Source organism: Gymnoscopelus braueri (genome assembly GCF_963280865.1).
Source record: "Gymnoscopelus braueri genome assembly, chromosome: 15".
NCBI classification, from domain to species: Eukaryota; Metazoa; Chordata; class Actinopteri; order Myctophiformes; family Myctophidae; genus Gymnoscopelus; species Gymnoscopelus braueri.
This window is the reverse complement of record NC_137620.1, coordinates 38287536-38315013: the sequence shown is the minus strand read 5'-3', so window position 1 is coordinate 38315013 and position 27478 is coordinate 38287536. Positions and strand designations below refer to the sequence as shown.

Genomic DNA, 27478 nt, shown 5'->3' with positions numbered 1-27478 from the left:
CTCCTTACACTTTTTCTTTGGAACAGTATTTAATACTGCACTGTGTTTGTTTAAACAGCAAACTGTATCTTTGTTAATGTTTTCTTTGTATTTCATTTTATAACACACATATTCTTTACCCAATGTGTGTTTTTTCTTTTATTATGTATTATGTTGCTGCTATCTGGTTTTATTGTTATACGTTAGGACACTGGATGAAAATTTGCATCCTTGCTAAATCCAGAATAACTACGCTGTCTGCATCATGTATCTATTGTTCTTATTATACGCTGTCCCTCCCAAATAAACAAATAAAGTATAAAGTCTACCAACAATTTTGGACAATCATTCATTAATGGCGATGATTTGGTGGTGAACATTACCACCTTCAACTATGGGAAGGTTCAGGGATGAGTGAATATGACACAAGTACTTGTCCATCCCGGTACAAATGTGGTTCTGCTCTGTTTCTCTGTTGCTAAATCCACTTAATTTGAAAACATCAAAGAAAGGTGGATACCTGAGATCTACCATTACTGTCCAGGGTGCCCCATTGGTCATAGAAGTGTTGGCGTCTTACAGAGTCTTACAGAGAATGGAGTGTCTCCATTCTGTATGTTTTGTACAGTAACTATCCACTTCCCCTTTGTTGGCGGGGTTTTGTCCAGCCACTTCCTGGTAATTGCCTTCTTGCTGGTTAGTGGCTAACAATAATATTTTAAGAAGGTACTTATCCAGGGTGCTAAATTTGGTTGGTATTTTACTCAGGTAAATATTGGTAAAATTACACTATTAGGTTGATATCTGATACAATGTCTTGCCAGTAGGTTTGGATTGCTGGACAATCCCAGAATAAAGTTGTCAGCCATTGTATTATTGCATTTTCTCCAGCAATTCCATGATTCCCGTGTAAGTGGTGGATAGTAAGTACTACATATATTCAGCCATTTTATAATTCTTACAGTATATTTGCTGTACTGTATATGCCTGCACAGAGAGGGGAAGAGAAGGGGAGAGGAGGGAAGAGGAAAGGAGAAAAGGTGAGGTGAGGTGAGATTGAGGTGAGATGAGGTTGAGAGGAAGGAGAGGATCAAGGATGAGAAAGTTTGTCTTGTGTTTCCACAAGAGAGAGGTTAATTAGACTATAATTATGCACATCATACTCTTTATTCATTGACTTACAGATCTTACCAGCTACACCCCGCATGCGCTAAGCACGTGTTCACCTCCCCCCATCACTAAATCCACCCTAGTGTGCTTCATTAATTGACTATATGCTCTGATGTCAATATTGTTGTGATGTGCAATTTAAGGTGTTATATGGGCCCGTTTCACGAAACCTGGATTAGGGATAAACCGGGTTTAATCGGCTATCCTCGCTTAAATTATCCAGGAATCGGTTTCACGAAAGCTGAGTTAGCTCGGCAGATTAACTTAGCCAGTAAACCTGGATATGTTTATCCATGACCCGGTTTCACGAAAGAAATTTGAAGCAATCCTGCCTTAGTTACCATGGCAATTTAGCTGTGAAGTTAGCCTGGTCCGGACCAGGCTAACAGCCAAGCTTTATTAATCCAGTGCCTTGTTCTTCAAGTTTTGTGAAATAGCTGTTAGTCCAATGACTCCAATCATAAACCAATGAGTTTTTCCACACTTATTCAATTATTATGCAAAAATCGATGATCTACAAGCCCGATTTTTTTTGTCTTACGGCGGCCGGGGGTCCCCCGCCCCCGTGGACCCCCGGACCCCCGTGTACCCCCGGCCCCCTGTGTACCTCCGGACCCCCATGGACCCCTGGCCCCCCATGGATCTCCGGACCCCCGTGAACCCCGGACCTCTGTCGGGGGTCAACGGGGGTCCGGGAGTACACGGGGGGCCTGGTACTCCCGGACCCCCGTTGACCCCCGTGGACCGGGGACCCCCGGCCGCCAAGCTTTTCACTTGTAGATCTTCGATTTTAGAAATTAGAAAATGATTCTAAGTGTTTATAATTATAATTCCAACATTCACTTAAACTCCTTTGAATTATATATTTATGGATTTGTATATAAATTAATTGCATATTTTTGGACAACATGTGCATTTAATTTGTCGGCAATACTTTGCCACGCTTTCTCCCTGGATCTATATTTATTGCGGCCGTGTTTCCTTTCTTGCTTATTATTATACATTTGACTTCCTTGTATGATTCCATGAGCTGCTGTTCAGCCACAGAGAAGAACGCTGCTCTGGTTTTGGGCTCCATGATTGGTCAAGTTCAAGGATTCTGCTATCGACTTTCATGGTCTTTTATAGGAATATGTGAACTCACATTCAGCCTGGTTTAACGATCCTGGTCCTGGATTTGCCTTTCAAACCAGGATAATTTAATTCCGCTTTCGTGAAATAGACTGTTTATATTTTATGACAAGGCAGGCTCTTTAAGCCACTCTGACAGAAACATAGATGACATCACATACCTGTGACTTTGGAGGTGGGTAGAGGAAAAGACAGCCAATCGGGTCATCAGGAGGTTCACCTGTTGAGTATCAGATTGTTCTTGGGAGACAGAGCCTGCTTGTGAAATAGCCTACTGACAGTCTGAATGGTTTGTCTATTTCTAGTGGTTGATTGAAAATAGATTCATGTTCTGGTATCGCCAGTGATCTGATCATGTTACTCTTGGGTTGATTGTTCTTCAGAAGGAAACAGTCTGGTGATTGCTTTCCATCAGCCAGGCTTTCCTACACACCAATCACACCTCATTCCCTCATCAAGGCGGTCTGCTTAAATACGTCTCTCTCCTACACTAGATCACTGCTTCAATTGCTGCCACACTCTGCTGCTAACAAAAGCTTGGCTGGATTCCATTTGTTGCAATAAATAGTTCAATCTACTTTGACGTGAGTGTTCCTGACTGAACTGATCTTCAACCCCCATTTCCAGGTATGATACAGATCTCTAACCAAAATATATAAATCTGATTTGTTTTGTTGCTAGGGATGGTAAAAATGTATAAATGCTGTAACTGAGAAACAAATGTAAAAGAGTAAAACTGTTGCAAATAAGGATGTTAACTTAACAAGTGTTAAATATAAGTAAAATAAAATACCAAATACAAATATAAGTGTTAAATAAAAGAAAATATAAGTATTTTGATGAAACAGTATTTATAGTTTCATGAAAATGTTTTATTGAAAAATGTAAAAGAAAAAGAACATTCCCCCCCCGATTGAATACTTTATTAGTCAGACATGTAAAACAGCCCATGGTTCAGTAAGACATGAAGGCTAAAGGATAACATAAAAAAGTCCTGGGGATTTGTTTCCATTGTGGTCCTTTTTGTTTTGATTTGTAATGAGGAAACGTGTCTCGGTCGTGATCTTTTTCAGGGGCTACAACAACGCAGAGGATTAAACACATTGAAATCGTCTTCAAGGAGAACAGTGGATTTTGAACGAGGACAACAATGCAGAGCATCAAGTGTGTTTTAGTTGGAGATATGTTAGTAGGTGTAACTTGTCTTTTAGTCACTTACGTGACGGACACATTTCCCCACGAAACATGCCTAACAATTACTGATAATCATCCAAAACTGGCAACGATTGGCGGTGAACAATACAACCTACAATTATACGAAGCTTCAGGGAGTGAAGACTATGACAGGCTACGCACGTTGATGTACCCTGGAACAGATGTGGCTCTGGTGTGCTTCTCTGTCGTTAAGCCCTCTTCATTTGAAAACGTCATAGAAAAGTGGATACCTGAGATCAAGCACAACTGTCCAGGATGCCCCTACCTGCTGGTGGGCCTGAAGACCGATCTGAGGAACGACCCCTACCAGAAGCCCATCCCTCCAGAGAGAGCAGAGGAACTGGCCCGCCACCTGAACGCTGTCGCATACGTTGAGTGTTCTGCTCTCACTAAGAAAGGTGTACAGCATGTATTTGACCAGCTGGTTTCAGCAGCTCTGCAGCCCAAAAAGAGGCGCAGCAAATGTGAGCTGCTGTGACCCCTTACACTACCACACCCCCTACACTACTTACTTGCTTGCTTTGGAACAGACCAGTATACTGCGCTGTGTTTGTGTAAACAGCATTCAGAGACTGTAGCCCTGCAAAACTAAAAGAATAAAAACAAGTATTGTTCAAGAAGTGTTGCTGTTTGACAAGTGGATCAAGGTTGGATTTCCAGCTCACTTCCATAATATCCTTTTTGTTTTTTATCTAGATGCTATAGGCTACCTTTTCAAATCAAGGATGTGTCTCTCTCCAATACTAATTTTATGTACAACAATTTAAACAAATCAAGCCCTTCCTGACAGTTGGTGCTGCTAGGACATACCAGTATGATTTGATCTAATATTGATTATTGTTTTCCAAACTTGTCATTCACATGTGTGATGGCACTTAAGAAAATTATTCATTATACGCTTTTCCTCCCAAATAAAGTAAAGACTACCAACAATTTTGGACAATCATTCATCAGCGTCAATGATTGGTGGAGAAAGAGATAAATCATGTTTTTTGCTTTAGAACAGTATTTAATACTTTATGGTGTTTAACTCATTTCAGTACAAAACTCTAACCCTGCGAAACTAAAAGAATTAAGAAAAATAAGTATGCACAGCGTCATGTCCCCCCTGGATTCCTAGGGAGAAGAGGGGGAAGGAGGAGGTTGGGGTGGAGGAGGATGAACTTGAAAGCCCGAACGAGCCGATCTACAAGCACAGTAGTCTCGACCCATGTTTGGTCTGTTGTGGAGCAGAACAAACAGGTGTAGAGAGATCACAGGTGTATTTATACTGTGGTGACTACAACAAGGATTGGCTGAGGTGAGCAGAGGCAGGTGTAGTGGATAGGGGTGAATGGGGCGTGGCTAATGAGTGAAGGTACTGTAGGTGTGGTAGACAGGGAAGCGATTGAGGACGGGGAGTGGCTGTGATAAGCAGAGGGTGGTCTCCACTCCTGAACCTACGTTGTATACAACTACATTACATTCTCTGCAGCAATGTCTTGATAGAAATAAAGCACTAACTTCCCAGCAGGCCTGGAATTTCGTAATTTTAGGGGCAAGGCCGCTTGGCCTTTGGTGTTGTCCATTTTCTTTAGGGCACAAAGGCCAAATGCCAGGGCAGGAAGGCCATCAAATAAAATAAGATTTTATTCCATTGTAATAATGTATTGGATTTAAGGGTTAAGAAATAATGTAAAGGAGTCCGTTTTAAACTCTATAGCAGAGAAATCAGAGATCAGGTGGTGTAGTTTTACATTGTGGCCACTAGATGGTGCACATTAACCACATTTAATAAGACATTATACAAATAAGGAATAAAACAGAGCTAGAACTTCACTTGTAAGTACAGTTGAAATATGGATTGTGGTTGAAGGAGGTCGTGTCAAAAGTACTGTAGAATCAACTGGAATAGCTTGTCTACTGCATAGCGTTAGTGCAGGACTGAGGTCTTTGTAGTTGTATAAATGTGGAAATTCCATTTCTATTGCATTACATAAATGTTGATGACAATAAAATGTTTAGATAAATGCCATAACAATCCAATGTTTCAGTTTATAACCATTTGAGATCACAGATGTTTTTGAAATGTCCCTCATGTCAAACTTTCCACAAAGTTTCATTAACTTACAGACCTTGGCCCAGCCATGCCCACTGCCACGCCGCCTTTAGCCAATTGTTGGTGTGAAAACTCAGTGGAATCAATTCAGCGAAAGCTAAGGTGTGACAAGTTCACCTGATGGCAACAATATCAATGGTCAGGAAACAGTCATTTCTAACCTTGGCTATTAGCTAAGGTCAATGTCACATGACAAACTGCATCATCATTTAAACATCTTCAAGTAGAATTATCCAAGACATGAATACAAACTGTCACTGGCAGGTATAGCTGAATCATCTTGTAGGTAAAAAATAAATATATATATATATATATATGTGTGACAGCCGGAAGGTAGACGGAACCCGGGAGCAGTATGGGTTGGCGCCCCAGCCTGCGTCTTCCGTGAGGAAGAAGCCCAACAAACCCACGGTGAGGCCTTTTAGGAGGGCCTTTCAGGCAAGCCGCAAGTGGAGCCTCCAGTGCCACCACGGCCCAAGACACCATCACGCCGGAGTGAAATGTTTGGAGCGGGGGAGTCTGGTGCAACGCTCAGGTCCTGGACCTTGTGAGACGAAGGAAGGGCCCGGACAGGAGGCCATCCACAGAGCCTAGTCCCTCCACGTGCCAGAGCCTCCCCCGGTCCCGGCAGAGTAGTTCCGGAGAAGCGGACTGAGGGGCCCTGTCTTTCCCTAAAAGGACTGACCGTGGGTAGCTACTGGGACGTAAGTCGGGGCTTGATCAACCCCGGCTGGTTCACCTGGGCGAGGGTGTATCACACAACAAACAATGGCATGAAAGTGAAATTACTCACTTTCTAAATGATAAAATCACAATCTTTAAAATCACTAGAGGTGTGCGTAGTTTGATACAACTTAGGTTAACCTTTCAAATGCAGTGTCATCCTTCTACGTAAGTTAAGTTCACACGGTCAGAGATTAGAACAGAGACAAATAAGGTTATTTATTCACTATGGGGATCTTACTGAACACTTTCTTTCTCTTTCAGTTCATCATAGAGGCAAGGCCTGTTCCAGCTGAGATGCGGATTGACTTGAAACAAATACAGGTTTTGGTAGTTACCTTGCCATGATGTAAATCCAAATACTGGCAAGATATCTTCAATATGTTGCTCCATTGATTAGAATATTGATATTCCACAATAGTATCCTCATTGACTTACAGCTCTCAAAGTAACTCTTTTAGCACATAAACAAACATACAAATCTGTGTAATCAAAGGCATTTGAGGTTTGAGGTTGTGTGAAATTGTGTGTTTCAATCCTAGGGATAGGTTGAGGGTTATTTCTCATATACGTCCAAGCTGTCAGACAGTTCTGAGAATTGACACATGACTGTAATGAGGTTTAGTAACAATCTATTGTTATCTATCTTACTACATTCTATGAATGCCACATAAACTACATTTGTAATATTCCATTGTGGGGTGATTACCTGGTGAATCTCATTGACCAAGAAACATTTGTGACATCACATACTTGCATACATGCTCACATGTGACATATGGAGTGGAGAGTGGAGACAGTACTGTGGGTTGGCCTGGATGTGTGTAGAGGGAAAGACAGCCAATTAGGAAGTCAGGCAGTTCACCCGTTGAGCAAAGAAAGAGCCTGCTTGTGAAATACTGACAATCTGAATGTCACAAGTGTGTGACACAGATTTCTGTCACAAGCGTGATCTTTCCTCTCCCTTTTTCAGGTACTGTGTGATTTTTATCTCTAACCATTAGCCTAATATAAACACAACGGTCGAAATAATAGCGTTGACGTTCACTCACTGTGAGTAGTTTACATAATATACTTTGTAATTTTGCAGTTAACTCATTTGTTTGTGATTTGTTTTGTGGCTAGGAATGGTAAAATGGATAAATGCTGAAACTGAACTGATGCCAATGTGAAAGGGATTAAAATAAACCACTGTAAAATAGAAGTACTTTGATGAACAGGATTCACATGATTCATGGAAAAGTTTTTATTGAAGAATGTTTTGAAAAAACATAAAAACATTTGGTAACATTTGCCTAATGAGGAAACGTGTCACGGTTGTGATCTTTTTCAGGGTTACAACAGAAGCATATGGCCAGCACGAAGGAACAAACACATGAAACGATCTTCACATGAGAACAGGGGATTTTGAACAGGGACAGACATGCAGGCCATTAAGTGTGTCTTCGTTGGCGATTGCCAAGTGGGTATATCAAAGCTTTTAGTCACCTACACGACTGACGAATATCCCACTGAATGGATAATAACGACCATGGACACCTATTCAGCAACGGCAATGATTGACGGTGAAGCTTACAACCTTCAGCTATTTGAAGGTTCAAGGATGGATGAATACGAGAGGCTACGGCTACTTATGTACCCTGGTACAGATGTGGCGCTGCTCTGTTTCTCTGTTGTTCAACCCACTTCATTTGAAAACATCGAAGAAAGGTGGATACCTGAGATCACACAACACTGTCCAGGGTGCCCCTACCTGCTGGTGGGCCTGCAGACCGATCTGAGGGACGACCCCTCCACCTTGGAGAAGCTCGCCAAGCAGAACCAGAAGCCCATCCCTCCAGAGAGAGCAGAGGAACTGGCCCGCCACCTGAACGCTGTCGCATACGTTGAGTGTTCTGCTCTCACAAAGGAAGGTGTACAGCATGTATTTGACCAGGTGGTTTTAGCAGCTCTGGGTCACTCCAAAGAAATGCACAAATGTAAGCTGTTATGAGCCCTTACGCTTTTGCTTTAAAAAGCATTCAATACTGTACGTTGTTTAAACTCATTTCAGCATGAGACTGTAACCCTGTAAAACTAAAGGAATCAACAAAAAGAAGTATGTTGTAGAAGTGTTGGTGTTTGACATTTTGACAAGTTATTTTTTCATTTCGTTTTTAATCCAAACAGTATGAAGATTGTAATGTGAGATTGTAATTGTAACCTGCCTTTTTTATTCTATTTTATAAACATGACTTTAAGTTAAGATTGTATGTCATACTCTAGAGTCTAACTCTATGCCACTCCCCGAAGCTATCATAAAATAAATCTTCACTGATCTGAGCTTATCCTGTGTACTTATTACCTACTATGTCAGTGGTTCTCAAACTTTTTCATGTGAAGGCCCCCTAAAATGACCCCCAGAAGCAATGATTTGAGTTAAACATGTTCACTTTACAAATATATATATATATTCAAAGATTTGCAAAAAACTCACTATTTATCAAAAATAGCAGATCTACAATTTCATAGCATGGCACAGAGTGCCGCACTATGAGCTTGTATATTTGCTATTTTTGAATAGCCAAAGTTGCAATAATAGTTAAAGTGGTTAAAATGATTGTGACGCAATATAAATTTATTTAGCTGGGGACCCGCTGGTACCCCGCCAAGGACCCCTGGGGGTCCCCGGACCCCACTTTGAGAACCAATGTACTATGTATGATCATGTACACTTCAAATGGAACCTGTGACATCCTTACATAAGTGTGGTTACTCTTTAATAACCTGACAACACGCCAATGCACAACCAATGGTGAGGAGGACTATACTACCACCACTCCTGCGTGTGTGTGTGTGTGTGTGTGTGTGTGTGTGTGTGTGTGTGTGTGTGTGTGTGTGTGTGCGTGTGCGTGCGTGCGTGCGTGCTTGGTGTTGTACATTATATATACCAAATTTTTTTTTGTTGATTTTTTTAGATTAGATATTTTTTTGTTCCTGGTCATCAAATTATTGGCTTAGGAATGCGACAAAAACTTAAAAATATCCATGAATTCAAGTCTTCATGGGGTGACTAATCAATAGACTAGGGTGAACTATCCCTTTAAGGAAAATTAAACCCTTTCAATAGGCTTACCGTACATCGATATTTATCATCTATCCGTAGTGTGTGCAACTTCCCCATATTAACAAATATGTTCGGTTTTTGTGTTTGCCACACAAACGACTTTCTTTGTACAACAATACAGGTGTTGATAAATGTGTTAAAAAGAGATGTCTGTCTTCCTGTCATTCAATGTTGTGACCTTTGTGGTCTGTGGGTATTACGCACACGGTGCATGGCAACACATTGTTGTGAGATTGTAAATCTCACAACAATGGTATTACTCACTATTTTTGGTGAGAAATACCTGCAGTCAACTACGTTTACTTCAGGCGTTAGTCTTTTCACTGCATTGTCCCACTCTGAGGCAAGGCTATTATAATTAACTAAAACTATTTAAATAACTAAAACTAGAATTGGAAAAACATTTCAGTTAACTGAAAAAAAAAAATCTAACTGCAGCTGTTTTGTGTGTCTATACGAAATGAACTAACAACACTAACTAACATCATAGAACAAATGTCCTTAGTTTTAGTCTTTGGCTTTGTTGAATCTCACCCCTGATTAAAAGTAAACTGAAACTACGCCTTAAAAAAGGAAACGAGGAAACTTTAATAACCTTTCTTTGAAAGAGCATGCATGAACACACATGCATACCAATGCAAGCGCACAGAAACACATACCTGCATAAACACACACACAAACACACAAACTCAAAATAGTATCAGATGGAAACATTAAGCGCTGAGCCGCCACTGTGATGGAGGTTGTGTGTGTGACTGTGGTTTCAACTTTCACAAACAGGCTGTTTCCTTTGTGGATGGTGAGGACTCTATAATACCAACCTAGTCTTCAGTGATTAATGTTGGTTATAGCCTGTTTTCACTCATATTGCTGTTGAATGTATTTTAAAACAGATTAGACATTAATGAGTGAACAGATAAATGCTCTCTCAGTGTGTGAATAAAAACTTTTCCTCCATGGCGTCCATAAAGGGAACCCAGTAGCACAGGTGCATGCTTCAGTGAACTGAAGTCTTACAACATTCCTTACTGTATCTTGCTTGTTTAAAGTCATGTCGACTCTGTCAGTCTGTAGATGAATGATACATCAAATCCATTTCTCCAGCTCATGGGACACGTATTCAGGGGGTCACCAACAAACCCAGCAAGTCCCACACACAACAGATCATAGTTTCCACTCAAACACACACCCACACAGTGTGTGTTGAGTGCATGTTGATTACTACTGTTCAACATGCCAAACAGATAGGCCTGTTCCTGACTAACATTAAAGTCAAAGACTACCCTTCTCAAAGTGGGTTCCAGGGGGTACCAAACTTAATTAACATTTTAATTTCATTGTTATTTCACTGGCTAGACGGTATAGCTCAAGGAGAGAATGACTTTTCAGATCATACAGTAGGTTTCACTCTCTCCACTGTTATCTTCCCATCTACAGTAGACAGTTGTACAACTCTGCACTAAATCCAGTCTGACAACCAAAATATTCCCCTATCGGGGTCCCTGGCTCAACCTCTTTTCAAAGGGGGTCCAGCAGCGTGTAATGCATATCAGTTTGGGGGTCCTTGACATGAAAATGTTACAGAACCACTGTATTAGACTATTACTGTCAGGCACACGTGGAAGGACTCATAATACAGACACAGAAGGCACTGAAAACAGGTTTTATTCACAAAAAAATCCAAAACAGGCAAGGGGCAGGCAAAATCTAAACTGTGGGAAGCAGGGGGTCGATATCCAGGGGGGGGGGGGGGCAGTCAACGAGGGCAGAGGTACCGGCAAGGGCTGGGCAAAAACTAAGTCTAGGGAACAAAACAGAGATCAGTAACAGCAAAACTTGGCTTAGAAACTTGGCTTTAGAACAACGCTTGAGTGCTTGCAAGCAAGACAATCTAGCAAAGGGCTGGAGAGAGGCTGAGCCTTAAATACTGTGGGCATGATTGCAGGTGAGTGAATGCAGGTGGTCACACTGGCAGGCACCAGGTCCAGACACACCCACACCCACTCCTAGGTCTGACTGTGACAATTACAGCCTTTAGTGTAACAACACTTGGAAACCACTGTTGCATTCTGGTACGTTACTCATACTGACCAGCCTTGTACTGTGCCAGGCTGTGGAATAGTGTCCATCCATCCATCCATACTGCGGTGTGACAGCAGAACAAGCAGCACTGCAGATCTCCAGAACCTGACGCATAGGATGGAGTGGAGGGTGGCAATCAGTCCCTTGCATCGTATATCAGGAGTGGAATGATTACAATTACAATTTAAGCAGCCTATCCAGAGGGACTAACAAAGTGCAAATTCTCATGAAACATTGTGGAATGAACACTATGCTGCCCTGAATATATGGGGGTTAGAAGGGTCAAAGGTCAAGGTCAGAATACAGGTCACGGTCAAAATTGCGTAATGGCTCATATCTCACGTATGGAGAATGGAGAATAAGACAATTTGGTGCATGTTTTTTGTTTTAATTTGTGAATGACCACGGAGTGACCATGTGTCTTATCATGGAAGATACAACTTTTATGCAAGATATTAATTTCACTTCAAAACAATGCATAATAACACAACATCTATTTAGACCTGCAGTGAATGAGATCACATCTTTATCTCAGCCTCTCTTGCAAACAATAGGAAGGAAGAGCAGACCTGACTTTAGTCAAAAATACATATGAGCTCATTGCATCGTTCAAACATCCTCCTCCACCTCCATCTTCTCTCACAGCAGTAGATATTAGTTCACTGTGAACAAGAAATAGAAAGGATTTTCAGAGGCGTTCATCACAGGACAGGATGGGCCAGATCTTGCCCTGCGTGCTCCTCTGTGAGTATACTGTATTACTATTATTACTAGTGGGTCTATTGAACTAATATTGACTATTTTTGACGACAAGATTTGGCATAGAGGGGGGGGGGGGTGCAGACCAAGTACAGAGCTGACTCTGGTCAAGTTCACACAATTTTTAGGGTTTGCTTTATTATTGTTAAAGGGCTGAGTTTGAATACATTAAAACCATTTCAATTGAATCAGTGCTGTAGTTGTCAAAATACAGCAGTGATGATGCAACTATACAGACTATAGAGACAGCCTCTAATGTCACCTCCTAATAGTATACAGTTAATTAATTTATTAATTTACGCATTGACAAATTATATTATAGTTTGATTATAGCTACCTAGGAGCTGCACATTTGTTGGATATCAGAATATTATTGCAAATCATTTTTACATCCATTCTATACCACGTCAGGTCTGAAACTGACGTTGGTGTGTGCAGCGTCAGATTGTGAGCTTGTATCCTGCTTTATGAAACCATAACCCTTTTTAGCATTTTCTTCAAACCACTGTCCACACACAAATAAAAGCACAATGCAAGAATGTGCTAATTCAGTGGTTTCACTAAGGACCCCCAAATTGATATATATTTGGCCGCGGACCCACATCTAAAAATGTTTTGTGCCAGGGACCCCCAGAAGAGATGATTTTTGTGTTAAAATGATTTTTGTTTTTTATGTCAGAAATAGCATATGTTCAAGCAAAGTGACCCGCTGTGAGTTTGTATATAAAGTGGTTAGAATGATTGTGATGCTGTATTAACTACTTTTGCTGGGGACCCCCTGGAACCCCCTCAAGGACCTGGGGGTCCCCAGACCCCACTTTGAGAACCACCGTGCTAATTAGTTTTCTGATTAACACAATATTCCAGGAATCCTGTCTATTTTGGTCAATTATCTTTAGCCTTTGATATTCATAAAACATTAACAGAATGGACAAGCTATTGTGGCTTGTTATTTGTTCTTATTGAACTTGAGTCAACTATAACTGTCTATTGGTGTCATGTTGATTAGGAATAATTAAAATGCACATATATTGTATATGCTTAGTTTGATATTGTCTCATCAAATATGTTTCAGTGCTGAGTAGCTTCCTCTTCTATGGACACAGTCAAGGTGAAGACAGATTTTCTATCTATTCTCTTTGTGATCTTCTCAATTTCTCAATCGTCTCAGTTACAGTATGATACATATTTATGTCAGTTTAATTAATTTTCTTGTCACTGTGATTTAGTGACAGAGAATTTGGATTTATTTTGCTTGTGTGTGTGTGTGTGTGTGTGTGTGTGTGTGTGTGTGTGTGTGTGTGTGTGTGTGTGTGTGTGTGTGTGTGAGTTGTAGAGAGACCAGACGCTGCTCTGACCCTGGAGCCCAACAAGTCCCAGATATTTACTGGAGAGTCTGTTGCATTCATATGTGACATGAGAGAAGGACAGCAGTCTGACTGGTTGTACAGATTAAACAGAAACAGCCGAACAGTTTTCAGTTTCTCTACTTATAATAGAGTTCAACTTCCATCTGTAAAGCTAAACCAAAGTGGTGAATACCAGTGTACTGGACTTCTTAAAACAGATAACCAGGTTAAAAAACAAACTAATAAAGTGTCTTTGATTGTATCAGGTAAGACATATCATCCTACATTCTCATCAATCTCATGTAGATCATTCGTAGAACTCGTACATTTTTCCATCTTTAATGGAATAGTTCACCCATTTGGTGTAGAGGGGAAGGAACAGGCCAAGTATAAAACCCTGGGGGACCCCGGTCAATGAAATGTATAGGGTTTAAGTGGTTAATAATGTGACAATTCTGTGTCCACAGCCCTGCCTACAGCTACTGTGTCATTTTCACCAGAGCCTGTCTACAATGGAGGGACACTGACTCTTACTTGTGCCATACAGTCTGAGTATACAGACTGGACTTATAGATGGTTCAGAGGTGAGACTCCAACTGAGGTTACCTCCTCCGGTAGACACGATATAGTTGAAAACACCCTCATCATTAGTGAATTGGAAGCTTCTGACCAGGACAACTACTGGTGTGTAGGTGAGAGACAGTCCCGTCCTACAACCTCAAAACACAGCGATAAGAAACGATTTGCAGTTATTGGTAAGAGGAACATTTTACACCTTTTAATGTCTGTTCTATGATAACTAAAGAAGCTACAGTATGTTCTAATGTCTGTGACTGACTGTACAGCATCTGTGTGTTCATGAATGTGCGATGCAACTTGTTGACTGCTCTGCTCAATCACTGTGTGCCTTGATTAGTGTACTTCATGACATATCAATATCTTCAGACAAATATCACGTCACATAGAAGACAATGTTTTTAATCCGGAGCGATGTGCTTTCCAACAGCCAAACCCCAGTCTGTTCTGAGTTTGTCTCCCCTGTGGTTGAGTCCTGGAGACTCAGTGACTCTGAGCTGTGACGTTAAAGAATCATCTGAAGGCTGGAGGTTCTACTGGTACAGGGCTGTTCCTAAACCATCACCCGACTCCTACACTTATGTGCTCGTACCTGGTAGCCAGCATGGGACTGTAGAGGGTTCCTACATCATTCATGGTCCTGGTAAAGGCACAGGAGGATATGTGTGTAGAGCTGGGAGAGGAGACCCAGCTTATTACACTTTGGATAGTCAACCTCAGTTTGTGTGGTCTGGTGGTGAGTGTGACTCATAATTCCTCATTCTTAATTCTTCTAGGTTGTTTTCTTAACAACCTTCAGGACAAACCCAGTGAATGACTGACTGATTCACTCTCTCACTCTAACTCACCTTTTTTCTATTTGTATTTCTTTCATATTATCTGATCTTTCTCTCACTTTTCTTGACATTATTTCACTCTGTTATTGCAACACTGCTCTTTGTTTGACATCTTATCCTGTGTTGTGTTATAGATCTTCATTCTTCAGCTTCTCTCACAGTGAGTTCTAACAGAACTCAGCACTTCATCTCTGAGTCTGTCTCACTGAGCTGTGAGGGAAACTCTACTGAATGGAAGGTGAAGGGGTTCACTTCTAAGCGAGGATCCTCCTGGTCACAGTGTCTATCTAGCAGCGTGTCAGTTACCAGATATGCATGCAATGTCCCCAGCTTTAAACCTAAAAGTGGTGTGTTCTGGTGTGAGTCTGGATTGGGAGAGTACAGCAATGCTGTCAACATCACAGTACACAGTGAGTCCAGTTACTTAATTCACTACCTAAAATACATCATTCCGTCAACTCATTAAAAGTTAAAGGAGAATTCCACCCGACGTTTTTCTTAGCTTTTTTATGATGTGAGGGAAACTCTACTGAATGGAAGGTGAAGGGGTTCACTTCTAAGCGAGGATCCTCCTGGTCACAGTGTCTATCTAGCAGCGTGTCAGTTACCAGATATGCATGCAATGTCCCCAGCTTTAAACCTAAAAGTGGTGTGTTCTGGTGTGAGTCTGGATTGGGAGAGTACAGCAATGCTGTCAACATCACAGTACACAGTGAGTCCAGTTACTTAATTCACTACCTAAAATACATCATTCCGTCAACTCATTAAAAGTTAAAGGAGAATTCCACCCGACGTTTTTCTTAGCTTTTTTATGATGTTATGTTATCCTAGGACAAGTGGCACAGTAGAAAAAACTCCAGCTAAAAACCTGCGCCTATGGGACTTGCTCTAAATCACGTATTTTAATAGCTTTTTCTTTTTGAGAGAGAGATCTAATGTTCATAGTGAGAGAACACTATGCAACGTGATTGAATGCGCTCCACCGGAAGTCTCCCTTTAGCGAGACTTCCGGTGGGGCGCCGGAAGGTGCGTGTTTTTAGCTGCGTCGGACCCGGAATGGAGTTATGCTTCATAAAAAAGGTAAGAAGAATGTCGGGTGAAATTCTCCTTTAATGTTTTTGTATTTGTTCAGTGTGAATGCTACCATGTGGACTGTTTTTAACTGTTTTAAAGATGGTTCTGTCATCCTGGTGAGTCCTGTTCACCCTGTGACTGAGGGACGTTCTGTCACTCTTCAATGCAAACACAGAACAGACAAGTCACTGTCCAACGTGGACTTTTATAGAAATGAAGAACTGGTCCAAACTAAAACCAATGGAGAGATGATCATACCTGCTGTATCTAAGTCTGATGAGGGCTTCTACAAGTGTAAATATTCTGGGGGAGAGTCACCACAGAGCTGGGTGGCAGTGACAGGTAACAATATTATGTAAATGTAAGCGGTATTTCTTTACTTTGTCATAATTCTGTATGTATGGTAATTATTTGGAAAACACAGAATTGTGCTTAGTACTAACTTCAAGCAAATCTAGGCAGAATAAGAGTTAAGAGTCACCCAGTAAAAGTTTCTCAATTATATGAAAGAATGAATACATTTTACAGATTTGTTTGTAAACTATTACAGAATAACATACACGACAGACAGAGATGTCTCCCAGGTTATAACTTATAACAGTATACTTGAAACATGTTTTGGGGCACTATACAGCCTGAATGCTAAAATGAGTTGTTTAAACTGCGGTTTAATCTGTTAACATATTTATTTCAAATGCTGTTTCCATTACAGTCATGGTGACTCAACCTTCAGTGCCTGGGCCCATAGAACCGATTTCTCCACTTATAGTGGCACTGGTTGTAGGACCTCTTGTTGTGATTCTACTGACCATCGTTCTGGTCCTGCTGTGTCGATGCAGAAGTTCCAAAGGTCAGAACTACTACTTTAGACAGTGGTGTAAAGTAACTAAGTATATTTACTCAAGTACTGTACTTAAGTACAATTTTGAAGTATTTCAAATTTTCAATTATTTTATTTCTACTCCACTACATCTCAGAGGCAAATATTGTACTTTTACTCCACTACAATTAATACAAAAAATTACTTGTTACTTTGCATATATAAATTATATTTTAAATTAATTACTTATAATTACATTTTATTATAAAACATACATTAACAACTTTAGCCCTATTTTATACATAGGCTATTTAAAAATAGCCAATTAGTAGATCTGCTATTTTCAAACATTTTAGTACTTTTACTTTTGGTACTTTAAGTATATTTAGATGCCAATACTTTTGTACTTTTACTCAAGTAACATTTTGAAAAACAGGTAATTTACTTGTAACAGAGTATTTTTATATTGTGGTATTGCTACTTTTACTTAAAGTAATACTAGGTAACGTTTTCAACAAAACTAAAGTTAAATTGTATATCTTTTGCGAGTGGCAAAAGTTTCACAACACCCACTCCGTGAATTTCACCCCCGGAAGCCTTTTATTTATATATTTTCTATTGAACGTGTACGGGGGGGACTTTCCCGGGAAAATGACGTTCCTGGCCAACGTCATGACGTCGTGGCCGACGTCCTCAGGAACTACCGCAACGGTTTCCTGTTTGGCCAGGAACTACCGCGCTATTAACAAAAAGGAACCTCACGCTGATTTTAAGATAATGTAGGATTGGAAGATCGAAAAAGAACAGAAAAAGAAAGCACAGCTCATGGTAACTAATGCTCCACTGGCTAAGAGAAACGATCCGTAGATAGTATAAAACAATTAAAAGATCGCTTTTTGAAACGCTTCCGGCTTCCGGTGAAAACGAATGGAATTCTGGGTAATCGAGGACTAGGGAAATTGTATGCAGTGACGGTAGTGACCAGCAGAGATTGCTAAAAATCGTTATTTGTGATTCTGCATTGTACAACTTTATGTAGCCAGTCGGGAAATGTCCCTCCTAGGCTACTGTGGAGATAGACATGCCACAGCCCCTCCCACTTCCTGTTTTCCAAATTGTTTGGTTCACTATAAAAGCCACACTGAGCAGAGGCTTCTCCCTCTTCGATCCCTGTTGTAGCAGGTTGCCTCTGCTCGGTGCAATGCCCTGGGTAGTGTATATTGTAGATTATAGGTGAAAGTACATGTATGTTTTACCTGCTTGAGGCTGACCCTTTGTTTGTCACACTTTAGGCCCTGCTCCATAGTGACTCTGCTCTCCTGTGTTGTGCCTTCCACATGGGTTGTGTTCAATAGTCAGACAGAGGTAATTGTCATTATTGTGTTTGTATATAATAGATCTGTCTTACAGTGTATTAATGTCTATCATTTGTTTCTTTTGTAGACTATGACTGCCACTGCTGTTTTGTTATGTTTGGGTTTTGTTTTATATTTATTTCAGTTATTTTACTATTTCCCCCAAGAACTATTGAAGCTCCTCTTATACTGTTTTTATACTCTATTACTGTGAATAATAACCTTTTCTTCCCTCCCTTGGTTACAGCCTACCATCCTGTAGTACTCCCTTTCCCTTCTCGCATTGCAGTTTTTACCTTTTGTGTATATAGAGTATATAGTCTATATTTTTTATACAATCTTTAACTTATGCTATCTAATAAAGTGCTTTTGAATTGATTAACTGTTTAATAAAAACCATTGTAATCTTGGGGGAAAATCCTTGTCGCAGTCCCATTTATTGTCACATGTGTATTAAGAATCTGTTCAGTTTTGAGTATTTAAAGTGTCTGTATTTAAAGTTAACTTTTAAACCAAACCCGGGCCACGGCCCGGTTACATTCTGGCGTAGTCGGCAATGACACAGTGACTGTTTAGATGGGCTTATGTGACAAGGATTTATACATTTTTATTCAGTTATTTTTTTTGGTGGGATTAAAACAAAACAGCAGTGTGCACGTCGAAGAACTGGTTCGAGCCCCAGTGCTTCCTTACATTATCCCTCCCAACCAAGTTGAAGTGCTCCCATTAACCGTGCTGCATTGACTCTTCCTCGTTCATGCCATGGCCGGTGAACTTCAAGAATTGAGGGACTTGGTTCAGCAGCTGCGAGCCGATAAAGACCAGCTAATGCAGGACCGAGCGGTAGCCTCTCAGGCAGATGTGGTTGCAGACTCTAGTGATTCTGATGGCCCCCAAGACCCTGATCCTAATGATCCTCTCCCTGTTGAACGTTTGCTTTATATCCAGAGGGAACGAAAATGTCCAATCTTTAGGGGGACATCTGGGATTCCAGTGGGGGATTGGATTGAGGAGATAAGGGCTACTCTGAGAACAAGACACTTGAGACCTGTTGACCAAGCTTATTTCATATACGATCACCTCAAGGGGACAGCAAAAGATGAGATTAGGTACCGGCCTAGGGCAGAAAGGGAGGATCCTACGAAAATCATAACTATTCTTGAAGAGTTGTATGGTGGTTCAAAATCTTATGTTTCCTTGCAAGAGAGTTTCTTTTCAAGAAAACAGCAGGAAGGGGAATCCCTTCAAGAGTTTTCACATGCTTTGCAATGTCTCATGGAACAGGTTGACCGTTGTGCCCCGAGGGAAGTGCAGGGTGGGCCAACCCTCCTTAGAGATCAGTTTGTTGAACATGTTCTTGACTCTAACCTTCGCAGGGAGTTAAAGCGAGTCGTTCGCCATCATCCTGATTATAGCCTCCTCGATGTAAGAGCAGAGGCCATTCACTGGGAGCGAGATGGACGACCTGAGGAGCCAAGGGGTAGGAGTTACTCAGTCCGATCCTTTAGTGCTATGCGGTATTCTGAGAGTAAGGCACTTACTAGTGCTGTTAACACCAAAATGGCTGAATTAAAATGCATGTTGCTGAACCAACAGGAGCAACTTCATAAATTGACACGGGGCCTATTTGCACTACAGGCAGCCTCCAGGCCCCCTTCTAAGCAGACATACCCAAACACCATTATATGTAATCGTTGTCAAAAACCAGGGTACTATGCTAACCAGTGCAGGAACGAACGTGTTAATTCCCATGTTCAGCCACCTAGGGCCCCATATCCTACAAGAGCAACCCTTGCTGCTCAGCGGTACCGCCCGGGACGCAGTAACCAGAATGCCTATGCCTTGTCCAGGCAGTATCCATCTCAAGGTGAAGCAATAGCTGGGCCGCGTAGCCCCGGGACTCCTGTGCCAGAGGTGGTCCAGGGGGCTGTCGTGGATGCCAGGTCGACGGTCCAACATGCCATCTCTGCGGTTCCAGAGCGATCAAATGATGACCTGAGGGCACTCCAGGACGACGACCCAGACATTAGCCAGGTCCTTCTGTTTTACCAGCAACGACGGATGCCAGGCCGGGTGGAGAAACGTGGACTCCAGCCTACAACATTAAGGCTGCTCCGCCAGTGGGACCGTCTGACGGTGAAAGATCGGCTCCTCTATAGGACATACCAACGGCCTGATGGTGGAGAGTATGTGTACCAGCTGGTGCTTCCAGAGGGCCTGAAGGAAGAAGTGTTCCGGCAACTGCACACCCATCACGGCCATCAAGGTATTGAGCGCACTACAGAACTCATTCGACAGCAATATTATTGGCCAGGTATGGTAAACATGATTAAAGACTGGTGCAAAACATGTGAGAGGTGCAGCGTCGCTAAAAATACACAGCCACAGGTTCAAGTGGCAGTGGAGAATGCCCGGGAAAGGATGAGACGGGCACCAGGACAACACGTCTATCTTCGGGACCACTCCCATAGAGGAAGGAGTAAAATCCAGGTGGTGAAACCTCCCAAGCAAGGAGATGCAGTGTATGCAGTTGCCCCACAATATAGGCCGACAGAGGTGCGTCACGTTCATCGCTCCAGGCTCAAACCTGTTCCGAGGGGCCATCCAATTCCTGTAACTCGGCCGAATCCAAATATGACAAGCCCTGACGCAGGGGAGCGATACACAATACAGACCCCACCTGAGGCAGACCCGGTGTGTCATCCTACAAGACCTACAACAGCTTGGCCTGAGGCCTTTACTGCCACCAGTTCCTGTTCACCCCCCCACCCCGAGGTAGTAAGAAGGTCCAACCGTGAGACGGCTGGCAGACACTCTAACCCTCACCATCTACCAGTGACGGTAAGGAATAGAAAAAATTGGACTACAAATTCAAGGATACTTGGCTTTAACAATACCACTCCACCACTCTTCAGACCCTGGTCTTAGCAAATTGTCGGGTCGCCAATTTAAGAACCCGGGGGTAGATGTAGCCAGTCGGGAAATGTCCCTCCTAGGCTACTGTGGAGATAGACATGCCACAGCCCCTCCCACTTCCTGTTTTCCAAATTGTTTGGTTCACTATAAAAGCCACACTGAGCAGAGGCTTCTCTCTCTTCGATCCCTGTTGTAGCAGGTTGCCTCTGCTCGGTGCAATGCCCTGGGTAGTGTATATTGTAGATTATAGGTGAAAGTACATGTATGTTTTACCTGCTTGAGGCTGACCCTTTGTTTGTCACACTTTAGGCCCTGCTCCATAGTGACTCTGCTCTCCTGTGTTGTGCCTTCCACATGGGTTGTGTTCAATAGTCAGACAGAGGTAATTGTCATTATTGTGTTTGTATATAATAGATCTGTCTTACAGTGTATTAATGTCTATCATTTGTTTCTTTTGTAGACTATGACTGCCACTGCTGTTTTGTTATGTTTGGGTTTTGTTTTATATTTATTTCAGTTATTTTACTATTTCCCCCAAGAACTATTGAAGCTCCTCTTATACTGTTTTTATACTCTATTACTGTGAATAATAACCTTTTCTTCCCTCCCTTGGTTACAGCCTACCATCCTGTAGTACTCCCTTTCCCTTCTCGCATTGCAGTTTTTACCTTTTGTGTATATAGAGTATATAGTCTATATTTTTTATACAATCTTTAACTTATGCTATCTAATAAAGTGCTTTTGAATTGATTAACTGTTTAATAAAAACCATTGTAATCTTGGGGGAAAATCCTTGTCGCAGTCCCATTTATTGTCACATGTGTATTAAGAATCTGTTCAGTTTTGAGTATTTAAAGTGTCTGTATTTAAAGTTAACTTTTAAACCAAACCCGGGCCACGGCCCGGTTACATTTAAGTAAAATATCTGAGTACTTCTTCCACCACTGACCAATTATAATCACTAAGCAACTCTACATAAAACATACTGACTACTATGGCATGGTAATTTTAAGGTTCAAAGATGTATGGCTTTTTTTTTCTTTACAGATCGATGTTGTGCCAGGTAAGTACAATATAGATTTCTGTCTATTGATCAACATGACAGCAGTAGATTGCATCCTGTTTTCTACTTCATTTATGATACATTTCTTATGCTTTAAACACAGTCCCGTTCAGACCAATCATCAGGACTCAGCTACAGACCAGAGAACCAATCAAAGTGCGGCTCCTGATGATGTGTACTACTCACTGCAGCACGGTCAGTCTTTGAACCACTCGTGTTGATTAAATGTCTTATTTTATATCAATTACACACCCCATGAAGCATTGAATGGAGATTTTTTTGTTTTTGGCACATTCCTAAGCCAATAATTTGATGACCGGCAGATGCTAATGTCAAAGGCTCTTTGAGTCTCCTATCAGAGAGATCACCAGTCATCAAATTATTGGCTTAGGAATACGTCAAAAACAAAAGAATCTCCATGAATTCAATGCTTCATGGTGTGTGTAATTGATAGAAAATAAGTCATTTTTGTGGTGAGCTACTCCTTTAAGGATGCTTCTGACAAAGCCAACTGGTTCCAATTTAAATAAATAAAAATGTCAGAACTGAACAATCAATTTCCTTTTAGCATGTGTATTGTCAGTTAATTTTGTGTAAATTTTTCCTAATTAGTAGAACATTAACATTTACAATGTAGGTATGTGTGCGTGTGTGTGTGTGTGTGTGTAGGTGTGTGATCTGCTATTTTCGGCAAAGAGCGGACCATGTACAGACGCCTGGGGGACCCTTTAAGTGGTTCATGTTTATTATGTTTACTTTTAGGCAACACCAGTATCTATGGAGTAATCCAACACTCTGATGACTATGAAAACGGTACAGTATGTTTAAAGATCCAAATCCAATTATTTAAATATATTTGGTTTTATTGTGGAACATTAATGTTTCTGATTCTATTTTTGAATCTAAATCAGTGCATAACGTTTGTACAAAATAAATGTCATTCGTCAAACAATGACTATCCTTTTTGGAAGTACATTGGGTTTTTTTCTGTGTTTTTCCTAATTAGCATCATAATTATAATAATTAATGCTCATTTGTTTACCTTCAGGCGATACAAGCGTCAATGAAGTAATCCAGCACTCTGATGATGACTATGAAGATGGTGCAGCATACTTTTTCAATCAAATTACATATGGTTTTATTGTAGAATCTTAAGGCTAGGAGTATAATTTGTTCAGGTTCAGATTTATCACTTGATTTCTTGCACCCTGCAGAGTAGTAAGTTCTCAGTGGGTAAGGGTGTTGACCCACTGTCAACTGCTCTGTCACCAGACCGTTTTGTTCACTGCATGGCAGTGTCACCACCTTGTTCACAGGCTTTCACTTGTATTTCATCATTGTCGTTTATCTTTTTTGCCATATGCTATTTTATCTAGTTGGTATACCTGGAACGGCTTCTGCTGTTGTGTCAACCAATTCCCCATCTGGAATTAATGAAGGTTATTATCTTATCTTATGTCTGTAGTCAGATTATAATCACTGAGTAACTCCTTCATAAATCACACTGAGTACGATGGCATAACAATTTAAAGGTTCAAATATTTATGATAACTTATTGTTTTTAATTTACAGATGTATGGGGTGTCAGGTGAGTACAGTTACAGTATTGATCTCTGACAGCAGTAGATTCCATCTTGTTTTATACTCTAACATTCATGATAAATACTTATATTTTAATTACAGACCTGTTCAGTCTCATGGAATCAATCAGGACTCTGCAGAGGAGGAGGCCAATCAAAGTGGGGCTCCTGATGATGTGTACTGCCCACTGCTGCACCGTCAGTATTTGATTGACTGATTGATCAAAGACAGACAGATAGACATACATACATACATACTGTACAAACAGACAGACAGACAGACAGACAGTATTAAACTCAGTATAGGTAGAGATTAGACGTCTGACCCTAGCCATGTGCACTAGGTCTGACTAGTCTATTCTTGGTCTATTCTATAAAACCTGAACCAAATCACAGTGGTTAAGGACACTTCTGACAAGGACAACTATTAATTTATAACGTTATACTGTAGCTTAACATAAGTGCATTAAGTCCATCAGTTTAGATACATTTGTTTTTTCCTGCTAAATTAATTAGCAGAATGATTAACACAATTCAAGCAGCTGAAGAAAAAAAAAGAAATGTTTTCTTTTTACTTTTAGGCAACACAAGTATCTATGAAGTAATCACACAATCTAATGACTATGAAAATGGTACAGTATACTGTTTAAATCCTCTCATGTCATATACTGGTGTCCAGAGTTATTCATATTTTGAGGTCAACTGGTTGGTGACTAAATGTCCATTAAGCAGAGATATCTATGTGATTTCATTAAGATGGAATGGGAATTGAACTGGGTGAAAGCCGAAACTCTGACAACCAACTGAGAGGTGAATGGACCAACATATCCATTAAACTATTAAAATATTACTGATGCACATTCTGCAAAGCTTCTAACTGCCTTTCAACTCATATTTCACTCACAGAATCACAAGGAAGGAATGAGTCTACGTAAGATGAAACCCTTTGATCTCTGATCATGCATGTGGAGGTAATGCTGTGCATCAACATAATTATGTTTATGCTGTTCTTTAAGACAGTGATCCTCAAAGTTTTCAGGTCGCGACCCTCCAAAATAATCACACTTGAACTGGGGACCCCCCCAAAATAATCATATTTGAACTGAGGACCCCCAAAGATAATCATATTTGAACTGGGGACCCCCCAAAATAATCATATTTGAACTGAGGATCCGGCAACATAATCATATTTGAACTGCGGAGGGGGGGGGAGTTATCTGAGGATCCCCCAAAATATTTTGGGGACCTGACCCACAGGTTGAGAACCATTGCTTTAAGACATATAAACAGTTAATTAGAAATGTTACCGCAGTAGATAAAATGGCAGACTACATTGTACTGCATGTTCAATGACAGTCTAGCCTGTCCGTTAATACTGTAACTTTGTTTCAGGTCCTTGGATGGAGACGTGTAGGACAACCCAACATGACAGATTGTTAAAAATGTCAACTCAGAGAAATAAATGTATAGAGTAGACCTATGTTTATGTGCTGGCATGGCTGTGAGATGACTGGCCCTTTTATACATAAAGCACCGCCCAGAAGTATTTGGGGTGAATATGAAAGCTTTCTGATAAAAAAAAAATTAATAGAGGGTGTATTAAGTAAGAATAAAAAATAAAAAATAATTACAACACTTGATTGGATGAACATTTCTCTCAGTGAAACAGAAAATACTTACTTTATTTTTTTATTGTGGAAGCTGAGGAAATCAAACTTTCAATATAGACAAGTGGCTAAAGGTGATTTTTTTTATTTGGTAACCAAGCAGCAATGGTTCTTCAAGATCTATTCTGAACACCGAGCACATCATCTTATCATGACAATTTTGAACAAAATGTTGTGGAAATTGTAATAAATTAGGATGCACCCTATTCTCCTCTGGAGGATGCACTCCAGAGGAGAATAGGAGTCCCTGTTTTGTTTTCATCGTGTTCCAATCTTTTGCTTTGTTTTGTTTTTACTTCATGTACACAGTGTATGTCATACTTTTAAATGATCGTACATAATGCAGGTTGTTGGTCCACAAGACCATGATTGTAATGACCCTATATACAGTATGTTGGTGTATAGCACCCTGAATTTGCATGTATAGTATATGACCATGTATGCATGTATATATAGCCTATTTGATATCTGTGTTCTGATGAGGTAATAATAATCAAGACACGATGGGTTTAGCACCTGTTAGCTTGCTTGAGATGTGATTGCTTTTAATATTGTTCATGTAACTATTTAAGTGTGACACTGCCATCCGCCGTGTATTTGTGTTTGTTTTGTTATGTTTTTATTTCTGTTTCTTTCTTCTTTTTTCCCGCTGAGAATTAGAATGTTTTTTGTTTTATTGTAAAATATGCTTTTAAATAGTTTTAAGATGTGTATTGTTCACTCTCTGCAAGGAGGCTTCTTCTTCTTTCGTGTAACGTCAGAGGTCCAACTCTGTGTCGTGTAGCCATGCCCGCATCTCTGGTCCAAGGTCGAAGAGGCTGGCTTCCGAGGGTGGTCTAGGGCAGATGGTGATTATATGGTCAGCGGTCTGCTCAGGGTCACCACACTCGCATGCCGCACTGTCCGCCAAGCCCCACGTCTTCATTGATGTTTTAAAGCGACCGACCCCAGTTCGTAGACGGTTCAGTGTGGTCCATTGCCGGCGTGGTAGGTCGTCTCCTCCAATAGCGCCATCTCCTGGGTCCCAGATGTAGCGGTGGATTCGGGAGGGCCCGGCTGACTCCCACTCCTGCTTCCAAGCTGCTGCCAACCATGCATCTCTGGAGATGTCCTCAGAGGTGGAGTTGAGCATCTCTTGTGCTGCCTTGTTGTAGGGGTGGCGGGACTTGAGTCTGCTTGGAGGTGCTGGTGTTATTGTGGTGTTGTGCAGGATGTGCAAGGAGGCTGGTCCCCAAGGAGGGAAGCACTGGTCACCTGGCCTGTTGTTGTAACTTACCATTGTCTTTGTTTTATATCATATTATGTTGTTTTGGGGGGGGTTTGTATCATAAACGTGGAAAATAAAGAAAATCTCTTTTAAGAAGATATAAACATAACATTGTTCTTTGTGGGTGAATTGTTTACTATATGTTTTACTCTTTTACTCCACTATAATTATTTGAAAACCTTAGCTACTAGTTACTTTGTAGATTTTGATTACTATTACAACACCCACATTAACTACTTCAGCCCTAAACTGTTTATACTTAGGCTATTTGAAAATAGCAGACCCCAGCGGGGTCCCGTCCCAGATCATTAACTTAATGTGCAACATTGTTTTCTCACTCAACAGTACAAACCAACATACAGCATTGACAGGGAATCTGCACAGTTCTAAAGCTGCAATTTAATGACTTTTAAGACCTTTTCAATACCAAATATTACGCAAAAAAGAGGCAAACATTGTGAAAATAGATTTACAAGCTTGTAGTTCTGCTATTTTCATTCCTGAAATGTTTGGGAACCACTGTACTAGAGTGTAATCGACATAGTCTATACAGCAATGATTACTATCACAATATAGAGATACTCAAACACTTATTTTAACAACACTTACTGGACCTTTAATTAATAAAAACGTTATTTTTACCAATCTCGGATACAAATACATGTACATGAAGCAGACAGTGCTGTTTTCATTGATGCAAAGCAACACTAAG

At 40.8% G+C, this 27478-nt stretch overlaps 1 protein-coding gene across 1 annotated transcript; it reads left to right on the top strand.

Annotated features, from left to right (window-relative positions):
* Positions 1 to 7847: 7847 nt before the first annotated feature.
* On the top strand, positions 7848 to 8309 carry LOC308101524 (cell division control protein 42 homolog; the record flags this gene model as incomplete). Its single annotated transcript, XM_080450943.1, has 1 exon — positions 7848 to 8309. The coding sequence occupies one exon, from the start codon at positions 7848 to 7850 to the stop codon at positions 8307 to 8309; it is 462 nt and encodes a 153-aa protein (XP_080307069.1).
* Positions 8310 to 27478: the final 19169 nt, after the last annotated feature.